We start from the raw sequence: 12,504 nt of genomic DNA on the forward strand, positions 1-12,504 counted from the left end.
CTCCTACATCATTAAATAAGTTACAGTGTTTTGAAGAAATTCGACACCGCAGAACTTTGATTTTTACACATTTTTATAACTACTCCGTAAAGCAATAAAATTGTTAGATATAGCTTTTCTATATTAAGGTAACGTTATGTACAGACATACATACATATGTACATATGTACCAAAAGTGTTTAAATTAAAATCAAAACAAACAGTCTTGTTATGCTTTTTTTTGTCTGCAGTGAACATACAATTTGGGATCTTAATATTTGAACGTCGATTTGCTTTTATGTATGACAAAACTTCATTTGTTTGGGCCAAAAGTAAATTATTCAATTTGTTTAACAAATATATAAATATGCTCGAACAAACTTATGTATGTATGTATGTATGTTCATAACTAGGTAATACTAATTGGTTTCATTAGTTTAATTTAAAAGTTTCAAATGTTTTTTTTTTTTTTTAAGTAATGCTGATTGTGTCCTGTGTGAGCGTTGGTTATATGTGTTGAATATACACACTAACGAATGGATACATATTTACTCTAATCGAATTTCATGTGACTTATTATACCTCCCATCCCAGCTCAGACCAGGCAAAGAACTTGGTTCAAGACTGCAAAGTATAAGCTGTTTAAACTCTTATTGGTGGCTAGTCGTCACGCAAACAGCAGCGGATCCCAATATGTGGATAGTACGTACATACATATTTAAACGCCATGTGTATGCGCACGAATGTTATAAATGAAAACGTGGGCAATTGTTGAGGGTGCTTAGTTAGGTGGCTCCGTTTCATTTTCTTTCCATGCTGGCCACACACACACACTCATACGTACTATTGAATTTTGCAGATATTGGTTAGAAGCAGGCGAAACTTGGATTTTTGTTTATGCCTTCATATAGTTATGTAAGCACTTTTGTACGTATGTATGTATGTGTGTCATTTATTTAAGTAGAGTGGCGTTAAGTCAAACTAGTAAAGACGCGCTGCATAGTTTAGTCCTCATCGGAGAGATTAGCGTTGGTTAGCAGTGTTGTATTATCATCCGCACCGGCCTCTTCGACGTCCTAAAATCGAAAGAAAAACAGAAAATTAATAAAAAAAAAAAATAAATAAAAAATGAATTCGCAAGCAAGAAAAAGTAAAATTCTTAATTTCTTTACAGGTGGCGGAGCTTTACTCTACTTACATTGCGATTCCGCTTGCGCACCGAGGAGACGATGGCGCGTTTGTTGCGTGCCACCAAGCAGACCGCAATTATTAGAATCATGCCAGTTAAGGCGAAACCCAGTAATGCAGGCAATAAAACGCTGTCCTCCTTGTACCCCTTTATAGTAGAGCAGCGGGTGGAAAGATGTTGAAAAAAAAATGTATTAATTAATGTTAAGAATTGCAAATTACGATTTAACAGTTAGGTTAACATACGTATGTATGTATGTATACTTATAGGGTTATGTTAGTTATAATTAATAATTCACCTTAATAACAGCTAACTAAGGCCATACACTAGGCGGCAAATGAAAGTGTACACCTTATTCTAATAAAATATGCACAATTACTTTCATGAATAATTCCTTAATTATTTAGGAAAATATAGTTCAATCTATAATATAAACCATATAAATCAAAGTTTAACACTTTATATAAAATTCACAACAAATGCAAAAAATTTTCGTCAAAATTTTTAACTTTTTATTCAGAATTTTGTAAAATTGAAACATTTTTTGCTTTAATTTTTTATGAAAATATGCTTCATTCTTAATATAAACTATATAAATCAAAGTTTCACGCTTTATATAAAGTTCACAAAAATTTAAAAAAAAATCCATTAAAATTTTATAACTTTTTTTTACTTTAAGAAGTGCAAGTTTCGACCGGTTAAAAAAATCGTGTTGATTTTTGTGATTTTTTTTTGAGACTGCTTTTGCGGTTTTTTTTATAGAACAAGTGGAATTTACAAAAACTGACGTTGACTTTTTGAAATTTTGTTGCTAGCGGTCTCCTGCATTTTATTTCATAAGAAATTCCAGCTTTATGGGAAAAAGTGCGAAAATCCGTCACCAAAAAAAAAAAATTCTCAAAAATATATGCAATTTTTTAGCTGGTTGAAACTTGCACTTCATTAGTCTAAAATTTAATGGGCTACAAAACTGCATACTCGATTTGTTTTTTTTTAGAGCGCATACATGGTTCCAAAATGACGATTCCAGTATCTTCATTCATGCATATTGTAACTATAAATAACTTATAAAGAGAAGTGCAAATTTTTGTACCTAAAACTAATAAAGTTAGAAGGACGAAATTCGAAGATGTGGTAGTTTACATATTAATCCTTGACATATATTTTTTTTTTAAATAAATATTGGAAATTTCCAAGGATATTCAAGTATAAAGTTTTAAAAGGACATTTTCAACATTTATTCGTCCTGGTACAACAAAAAATTATTATTGTTTTTTTTTAATTCTACAGAATTTTTCATTTTAACTGATACCCATATTGTTACTCTACAATGCACAAAATCTTTTAAATAATTCTTTTATTCAATCATATCCTGGAAATTTCAAAGTCCTTAAAAAAAAATTCTGACGCCAGAGAGAAAAATTAAAAACGCAGTTATACTATATTTGGCTCCTAGTTTTGTGAATATATGGACTTTTTCGTGTCTTTTAAAATTTTTGGTTTTTGTCGCACGGTGTTATATTAGAAGAAAAGGTTGGTTAAAAGGCTAGTATATTCCCGTGCATTCGATTACAAGTGCCAAATAATTTTATAGTGGAAAGGGGCATTTATATGGGTAGTGGCGTCTAAATAACTCTGTATATATATCACAAATAAACAACTCGAGATAGCAAGAAATTTGTTAAAAGATAGTGATCTGCCTCCCGATCTTCCTTCGTTCCTTAACTCCTTACCATGTATCTCAAAGTTGATTGACTTTTGGGTGCAAATTGATATTGAATATCATGCTAAAATAATTTACCCACTACAGCTAGCAATTATCAATACACGCACTTGTTAATTCTTTTCACCGAGATTTTATTGTACGCGAAACCTGACTCGCCTTCATGATACATATACAGTGGGAAGAAAAACCGAGTACAGGTCTTTACAGTTAAACTTTTTTTTTTTTTTTTTGTAAAAATATGGTTCGTGCTTTAAAAAAATTTTTGAGCTTTTTAATCTGAACTTTCAAGGCATGCTGTTTTATAGCCTGTTAAATTTTCGTATAAATTGCAATTTTTGGGTAAGCTGCTAAAAAATCCTGTTGATTTTATTTTTTTTTTACTAACGGCTTTTTGTACATTGTTGATGAACATTTCTCTAAGCTTTGTATAAAGTTTGAAATTTTGATTTATATTGTCTTGGTTAAAGCATGAACCATATTTTATAAAAAAAATAACAAAAATAAAATGTCTTGTCTTGCTTACGGTCCACTGAAAGTAGGTCGACGGATCAATGTAAGGCCAATGCGATTGTATCCAGTCAGCGTCTTTAGTCTCCACAACATCTGCGGCATTCACTTTTAGCGGCTCATTACCGCCATTCGCATCTGCGCCACTGTTATCGGACTGCCTTGGCGGTATAGCTTCCGAATTGGGCCGCGCCAGCACCGGCGGTATGATGGGCTTCTTAGCCGTAGACTTGAGCAGCGGCAACTGCATGATGCGTGTCGTAATGGTGGGTAAGACTACAGCGCTGGCGTTTTGATTTGAAATCGTGTTGACATTAAATGTAGCTGCAGCTGGTGCAGAGGCTGCAGCGGGTGCATGTGGCGAATAAATGCTGGTGGTCGAAAAGGACGTTGTTGGACGTATTGCGGGTGCGGGGCCATTTTGTAACGGACGACTTGGTACGCCATTGTTGCCCACATTATTGTTGCCGTTAAATTGGTTACCATTTTGAGCAGGCTGTATGTGCATCGTGGTGGTCACCACGATGGTGGGCGGAACACCAGGCAATGACTGCATGCTGCCTGAATCGAAACGCACTTCCGAAACAAAATTATTCGCTTCCAGTGGTGGCTCTGCCTTATTTGGCAGGCCAAGCCCATCTCCAGCACCGATATTTGGGGCCGGCATTGTGGTTGTGATCGCAATCGCGTCATCCTTTCCCACTGTGACAATATCCTTTTGTGGTTCTGTTCTTCCATCCATTCTTTTATCAGCAGCAGCTGCATTGGTTTCCTCTGTTGGCGGCTGCTCCTCCTTATCCGACACATATCCAACTGGCCTGTCCTTGGTATCATTTAGTTTCGGCTCCGCTTGCGTTTTATTGACGCGCAAAATGATTTTCTCTACGCCGTCGCTATTGATAATTTCCACTTTCTGACCAATGCTCGCGGCGCTGTTGTGTTGCGGTAGGTGGTGGCCGCCACCATTTTCGCCCGTCCTACGCAAAGCTTCTCTCGGTCCGCCAACGTTCCTGTGTAGTCCATTTATGCCGCCGCCATGTGATAGTGCTGCCTTCGTCTTCAGAAACCACTCAGTGGGATTGGGCAAGCATTCGGCCGACACTAGGAACGGCACCAATATAGCACCTATAATAACGGTGCAGATGAAAATCAAGCCCAAGTAAGCGAAGAATGAGCGTCGTCTGGGGCGCCGCGCCTTGCCTTTGCGGCCAGCAGCGCCGCTGCAATTGTTGCCTGCGCTCGATAGCTTGCCCTCAATGCGAAAGTCATCGTTCTGTGGCAGTATCGTATACTGTAGGCTGTTTTCGCCATGCCGCACCGTCTTGTACATTTTTGCGACGCGAATGGTGGCGTCGAGGGGTGGTTTGCAGGGGCTCACCAAACGTACGCTAAACTATCGGTCGTCTAAATAGTTTGCAACTGCCTTTGCATTGCGAGGGTGCGCGACGGCTTAGCAATATTATATTCTCAACACACACTCACACACAAATGCAACGCGGATATGGATGTGTTGGAACTGGGAGTCGCGGTGATGGTGGCGGTGGTGCTCGCAAATCGCTCTATTCGTTATTGATTAAACAATATACTTGTNGTATTGTCATCAGCGCTTTTGTGGTTTAACCGGCCAATTTTGGCATTTCAGATACTACGTTACGAGTATGAAACTGCAACTGGCAATGCTGAGCATATCCTTGCTTGCGATTTAACGGTGTAACAGCAGTAAGGAGAGTACTTGGGGTGCTAGCTAGCGCGGAACGGAACGATATGAAACAAACTGGGTGGTAACTACGATGATGCATAATATTTTAATAGTAGAATTAAATTAGGTATTAAAATAGGAACGCATGCCAATTGTCCTTATTTATGGCCATAAACCTCCAGTTGTCACAAGTAAAAACTGTAATAATGTATTATATGTATGTATATTAGTGACTGTTAGTCAATGGAAAAATGGAGAAAAGCGTAATAAAAGAGGTCAAAATAAGTTTTCATCCGCGGTTTCTGAGTACGAGTAAATAAGATAGAAATCAGAATTATTTAATAGAATGTTTTTTTTTTTTGTAAATTGCATCAACCGAAGCAGACAATTATCATTAAAATTTCAATTAAGTTTGAGAAATGAAAAAAACACAAAACGTAACTTTCGATTCTCTCTCTCATCCGGAACGAACAGGCCCCCAAAGCAGTGAGCTCCTTTAATTTTCCCAATTTTGCTCATTTGCATTAGTAAATAGTCGCTAAGCTAAAATTGTGTGGCGTGTTCAATTATTTATGGATTTGAAACGTGATACTGGTCATTGCAGATAAATACCGTTTAAAGAAATGAACTTGTAGGTTTTTGGTTTTTAATGTTTGCAACATTGAGTTTACTTCAAAGTTTTATTTCATGTTTACTCTACATTCCAGCACGCTTAATACCCAAGAATGATAGAATACAAGATTGCGCCGATCAGAGAGGATTTTTGAGAATAACTTTTGTGTGACGTCACACTGGTGCAATTGCGAGAGAGAAAATGTACGATATCGCCCGAGCGCCGTTCGTTTGTATGCGCTCATAAATAAATATCTATAAATGATGGCTCTCTAAGTAAACGCTCTAGAGCGCCAAATTGGCCCCCCCTATTGGAATAGAGACAACCTGCTCGAGATTGTCCGCTCAGCTGGCACTATTGACGATTTGGAAAAATCATGATTCACTTTGCAAGTGCCTGGCAGTCGAAAGACATTTCAGTTTTAGTGGAGCCACCGGCTGGTCTGGTTCATTCTCTTTCCGACTGTGCTTGCGAGGAAGTGAATTTGATTATATTTTTTCTTAAGTATTTCGCTGTGACGTGGACAATTGTTGGCAATATGTCTTTAGTTCGTTTAATTGGCGCTGAGGTGAGATAATTTTTGTGAATTGTAACGACAGGGGAGAGGGTGCAGTTGCATCCATGTAAATGAGCGTTTGCAATCAAGTATGTAAATAGTAATTGATATCGTAGCAGTTCTCAATTTGTATTTGCTTTTGTTTTGCTCAAAAGCCGCGTGCGACAAAAGAATTTTTAATATTATTATGTTACGCAACTTAATTGAAGGCAGATCCGTGGTTCGTGGTATGGAAAAATTTTTGATATGGTTTTTTCTGTTATTTCTTGTTTTTAAAGCACGCGTGCCCGCTAGTACTCAAACAAGAATAAAACTGCATACATTAATAGATGGAGCCATACACCAATTCGCATAAGTATGTATGTATATACATACATACATACATATAATTAAATTGTTGTTTATCGGCAACAATGCCGGAACACAAGTACATATTTACAAGTGTATTTGTAAACAACATACACTTAAGGACAAAAAAATAGGTATGCGAAATTTTGACCAGTTTTAGCTATTTTTCTTTTATTTATTTAATATTAAAAAATGAAAAAAAACTTTTTAAATCAAAAAAATTACAAGTTTTAGTTATTTTTCTGTTATTTATTTAATATTATTAATTAATTAAAAGTCCAGCTCATTATATAGCAAAACTTTCCACAAAAAATTAAAAAACTTTTTAATTAAAAAAAAAAAACAAATATTACGAGCATACTTCATGTGGAAGAAAATGCAAGAAACACCAGCAAAAGAAATAATAAAATTATAGTTTAAAAAACTAAAACCTCCCTATTATAATTGCCATTCGTACTGTCATCAGGTATGTAACTTGAGAATAGAAATCGCTGCATCTTTTAGGCGCATCAATATTACATAGTTACATCCCGAGCTAATAAAAGGAAGGTAAAATGTATAAAAAATCAATGCGAACTCTCAGCCGCTTTAAACATGCATTTTATTTTACTGAAATTTTATGGGCTAGCTTGCATGATTTTTTTATTTTCTAATTGTTTGTTTAAAATTTAATTTGCTATAAAACTGCACAAGAAAATTTTTCTAAAAATTCTTATTAAAAAGTTTGAAATTTTGGTAATAATTTAAAAGTTTGATGAAGTCTTATATTTTTGAATTATTTATTTAAAATTCAATGGAGTATAAAATTGCATACAAAATTTTTTCTAAAAATTCTGATTAAAGAGTTTGAAGTTTTCGTTGAAATTTGTAATTTTTGTGAGTTTTATATGTATTTTTTACAAAGTTTGAAATATAGATTTATATAGTGTCTAATATATCATAAACTAAACTTTTATAAAAAATTAACAAAACTAAATTAAAAAAACAACAAAACTGGTTAAAATTCCGCACATCTATTTTTTATCCATGAGTGTATGTATGTATACATATATACATATATGCATTTTATGGTTTCGGCACACATTTACTAACATTCAAGTTTATATTTAAGTAGTACATAAATACATACACATCGTCGTTTAAAGTACAAAACCGCGTAACGTGGTGCTGCAAAACCTCGTAACTTACATTTGCTACCAAAAAATATATTTGCTCACCGGAAACTCCAAGCACTTATCCATTCATACTAAAATATCGATACTAAGATATAAGAAGAGATTATTAGGGTTAAAAGAGATAATCGTAATAAGGCAAGTTTTACTCTCTCCTATAAAACTTGGGAAACTTCACATACAAGGTTTTGCATTTTCTTGTTAAGCGGTTTTTTACTTCAAACGACGATATGTACATGCATACATACATACATATGATTCGCTAAATAAATTCTTAACGCTATCTCCACCGGCACGTGTAAGTCAAATATTTTTTCGTTAGTAAAAATAAAATTCAACTACCTAGGAAAAAAGCAACAGGACTTTTTAAAACAGAATCTTTTTCAATTCAAAATCAAAACTGTTTGAATCATTGTTAGAAATGTAGTTCAAATTTAACATTGAATTTTGCTTTGTTGGAATTTCTGGATTTAATTTCCATCTGACGAAAAATATTCAAATAATAAATGATAGGTATGAAGTCATGACCAAAAATTATAATAAAACTATTAACATTATAATTTATAAAGGTAGCTTTTATTTAGAAAAGAGCAGAGGAAAATAAGCTCAATTTTTTTTAGATCAAAAGTAAAACAAATAAAAATCAGTGAAAAATTCACGATTGGTGTTATTTTAACTTGTTTGTTAATACTTTATTGCCTTTTATGTGACTTTTTTCGGAATTAAGAAGTGCTCTTGCCGAAGTAGCCGGCAGCTTACATAGATGTGCCTACTGCTACTCGGGAGGTCCATGGTTCAATTCCTATCCCCAGTAACATCAAAAAAAGGTAAACCTCCGACAGTACTTCTTCGGTGCTGGAGTAAAAGTGTATATCTCTCAATTTAGGGGTCTCCCTTAAACTGGAAAAAGCCTTGAAAACTTCTAAAAACCCAAAAATTTTATTTAGAGTTCGAAATTTGTGTGAAATGAAAAAAACTGGTTTGTTTGGTAAAAAATCCGGTTTATTCGATATTTATTCGGTGGAAACCGGTTTGGAAAAAACGAGTTAATTACCATAGTGGCAAATAAAATCACTTTGAAATGGAGGTGCTATAGATATGACCGATACTGTATGTATTTGTATGTATATACATATGTACTTGTACATTTTATTAAGGAAAGAGTAAATACAATATACATACATATGTATTTGCATATAAACGTACTTACATACATAAGAGAACTTTGACAAACTTTTGCAACAATGCCTGCACACTCATACGTACTATGATTGCAGTAAATAAATCTAATTAAGCGATGAGATTGTGCTTATTATTTTGTTAACTTAAAATACCTGCTAACACAAAATGTGAAAATTTTAGAAATTTCAACAAATTTCCCCTTCTCTACGAAGAAACAATTTCGTTGTATTACTTTTCTTTCGAAGAAAGGGGATTGGTCAGTTCCAGTTGAGTATTAGAACATTTCGCAATTTTGCAGTAGACAATTAAATTTTTGTAAGGCATTTGATTAGTATGCATATACATATTTTTATTTATATTACTTTATATGTGTACATACATAGCTGCCTCAGCTAAAAATTCGCTCACATCAAATTACTCTTTGAACATACTACGTACACACAGAGGTACATATCGTCGGTGATACTGCAAAACGGTCTATGTGTGCATTAGTACCCTTGACACTTTTATATGGTCTCTTACTTGCACCGGAATGCATTTGCAAATCGTTACACCTTAATAAACGAATGACAAAACTGTCTACCTTTGGCTGATGAAGATGAACGATTGGCAGAAGCGATCAGACACAGATAACAGATCAATTAAGCACCAGAGGTAATAAGTGACATAGAACGTTTTGCAGTAGCACCGACGATATATAGATATGTATGCACCCAGTTGCTTTTTATTTCCAGAGAAACTTTCGGCTATATATTTTTTCAAATCTCTCCGAAACTCGAAGCTCTCTTTCTGCATTTTTATTTTATTCGCCGATAGTGCCGTGAGCTGTACATCCACATTAGAGCAACTTGTTGATTTTTACAGTGTAGGCAAATGCATAGCGTTTGTTTAAAACATAGTCAGTGCAAGGTCAAATCAATTACAATTCCGATTTCCACTGTTTTTTTTAATCACCAAATTAGCATGTTTAACAGTTCGTAGCCCTTTTAATAAAGAATGCAACTAATAAATTAAACAACGGAGAAAATAAGCGAACTATGTATGTAGGTAGAAAAGAAAGCGAATTTAAATAAGCTAATGCAAATAGAAAGTAATTAAAATGGTATGGCCAGAACACTTTTTGGTCTCCTCGAAATACCTCCACTTAGTGCTAAATTAATATGATATTCTAATACATTTTTCTCTTTTCACTGCAGAGCCGCTTATTGGCTAAGCGCAGCTATTCTTCCGCTCCCGCCACCACAAAAATGTTCATTGATGGCAAATTCGTGGAGTCAAAAACGAAAGAATGGATCGATTTGCACGACCCCGCCACCGACGATGTCATCAGTCGCGTGCCAAAGTGCACACAAGCTGAGATGCAGGCTGCCTTGGAGTCCAACAAGAAAGCCTTCAAATCGTGGAGTCAGCAATCTGTGTTGTCGCGCCAGCAGGTCATGTTCAAATTGCAAGCACTAATCAAGGAGAATATGGGCGAATTGGCCAAGAACATCACCAAGGAACAGGGCAAGACACTGGCTGATGCTGAAGGGGATGTATTGCGCGGCTTACGTAAGTTTTCACAATTTCACGCGAAAAAAATGAAATTTTTCTCTTTACATCCAAACAGAGGTGGTTGAGCACTCCTGCAGCATTCCCTCGCTCGCCATGGGTGAAACTGTGGCTAATGTAGCACGCGACATGGACACCTACTCGCTGGTTTTGCCACTGGGTGTGACCGCCGGCATCGCGCCATTCAACTTTCCCGCGATGATACCACTTTGGATGTTCCCTGTCGCCATCACCTGCGGCAATACCATGCTGCTGAAACCTTCGGAGCGTGTACCTGGCTCGACTATGCTACTGATGGAGCTGCTCAACGAAGCTGGCTGTCCACCCGGCGTTGTTAATGTCATCCATGGCCAGCACGACGCTGTCAACTTCATCTGCGACGCACCTGAAATCAAGGCGGTGTCCTTTGTAGGCTCCGACGCCGCCGGCAAGTACATTTACGAACGCGCGGGCAAAAATGGCAAACGTGTACAGAGTAACATGGGCGCCAAGAATCATGGCGTGATCATGGCCGATGCAAACAAAGAGAACACCTTGAACCAATTGGCTGGTGCTGCTTTCGGTGCTGCGGGTCAAAGATGTATGGCGCTTTCAACTGCCGTCTTCGTTGGCGAAGCACAGAAATGGATACCCGATTTGGTAGAACGTGCCAAAAAGCTGAAAGTGAACGCTGGACATGTGCCCGGAACTGATGTTGGGCCGGTAATAAGCGCGCAATCGAAAAAACGTATTAACGACCTCGTTGAGTCTGGTGTAAAGGAGGGCGCTAAGCTTATACTGGATGGACGCAACGTTAAGGTACCTGGTTACGAGGCTGGCTACTTCGTCGGCCCGACTATTCTCTCCGACGTCAAGCCCGATATGCAGTGCTACAAAGAGGAAATTTTCGGTCCCGTGCTAGTGATCTTGAATGCCGACACCCTCGATGAAGCCATTCAAACAGTCAATGCGAATCCCTACGGCAACGGCACTGCCATCTTCACCACCAATGGCGCCACCGCTCGCAAATTCGTCAACGAGATCGACGTGGGTCAAGTTGGTGTTAATGTGCCCATCCCTGTGCCCCTTCCTATGTTCTCGTTCACCGGCACACGTGGCTCGTTCCGTGGAGATCATCACTTCTACGGCAAAATGGGCATCAAGTTCTACACCCAAACTAAGACCGTGACACAGCTATGGCGCGAAACGGATGTGACGCACACACAGGCGGCCGTGGCAATGCCGACTATGAAGTAGAGGCCTAAAGGCTATTTAGATTTTACCAAATGCTATGCACAAAGTTAAGTGATAGTGCCAGGCGTAAGTCTACCAGTTGCAAGTGGCTTAGAGTCGAAGACCGATACCGAAATGGGAAGTGTACCTTCGTACATAAGTATATAAATATATTTTTATATTCGTAGATTTTCATAAAAATCCATATAAGGAAACGTTGCATTTATTTTTGTTTATTTTGTTAAGGATGTAAAGATTTTAAGGACTTGTTTGTTGTACTAAAGGTAAAGATATGAAAGCACATGATACATACTCTGATATTGAAATAAAATAATAAAGAAATACAGGATATAAGAAATATATATAAAGTGTATACATATTCATTGGAATGTATAACGAAGGGTGTGCTTTAAGCGAAAGCTGAAATATGTACATATATGTACATCTTGTATGACTATATGTATGTAGGAATGCTCATCGATGGTGAGAAATTGAATGCTTGCTGTGACATTTGATATTTTATTGACAGAAACAATCATTGAGCACAAAATATGATATCGTAAATTGTGAGCGCAATCTTGCGAAAATTACGTGCGATAGTCATAAAAGTAATAAGACTGTCATACCCTTCCAGTGGTACCCTTTAATCTTCTGTTTAGCCTGCGGCATTCTACGTTTGCATAGCGAAAGGATATTGACAAGAATGGAAGGATATTCAATTTTATTGCCTCATTGACATTGTCAAATTTGTAGATACTCATAAATTCATT

The 12,504-nt window shown here is 36.6% G+C and overlaps 2 protein-coding genes across 3 annotated transcripts; one reads left to right on the forward strand and one right to left on the reverse strand.

The window, feature by feature from the left end:
• Window positions 1-707: 707 nt before the first annotated feature.
• Window positions 708-4,985, reverse strand: LOC108369445 (uncharacterized). Its single transcript, XM_017624549.1, has 3 exons — window positions 3,418-4,985; window positions 1,178-1,315; window positions 708-1,055 (listed from the first exon to the last, which is right to left on the reverse strand). The coding sequence occupies exons 1-3, from the start codon at window positions 4,729-4,731 to the stop codon at window positions 984-986; spliced, it is 1,524 nt and encodes a 507-aa protein (XP_017480038.1). The 5' UTR covers window positions 4,732-4,985; the 3' UTR covers window positions 708-983.
• Window positions 4,986-6,136: 1,151 nt separating this feature from the next.
• On the forward strand, window positions 6,137-12,094 carry LOC108369446 (probable methylmalonate-semialdehyde dehydrogenase [acylating], mitochondrial). 2 transcript variants are annotated; one of them, XM_017624550.1, is made up of 3 exons: window positions 6,137-6,281; window positions 10,168-10,522; window positions 10,581-12,094. In XM_017624550.1, exons 1-3 carry the CDS (start codon window positions 6,252-6,254, stop codon window positions 11,756-11,758), a joined length of 1,563 nt encoding a protein of 520 aa, XP_017480039.1. In that variant the 5' UTR covers window positions 6,137-6,251; the 3' UTR covers window positions 11,759-12,094. The 2 variants fall into 2 exon arrangements, with proteins under 2 accessions (XP_017480039.1, XP_017480040.1); XM_017624551.1 differs by having other exon boundaries at window positions 6,276-6,358.
• Window positions 12,095-12,504: the final 410 nt, after the last annotated feature.

This window comes from Rhagoletis zephyria, unplaced genomic scaffold (genome assembly GCF_001687245.7).
Source record: "Rhagoletis zephyria isolate East Lansing unplaced genomic scaffold, Rhagoletis_zephyria_1.1 Rzeph_scaffold_03674, whole genome shotgun sequence".
NCBI lineage: Eukaryota > Metazoa > Arthropoda > Insecta > Diptera > Tephritidae > Rhagoletis > Rhagoletis zephyria.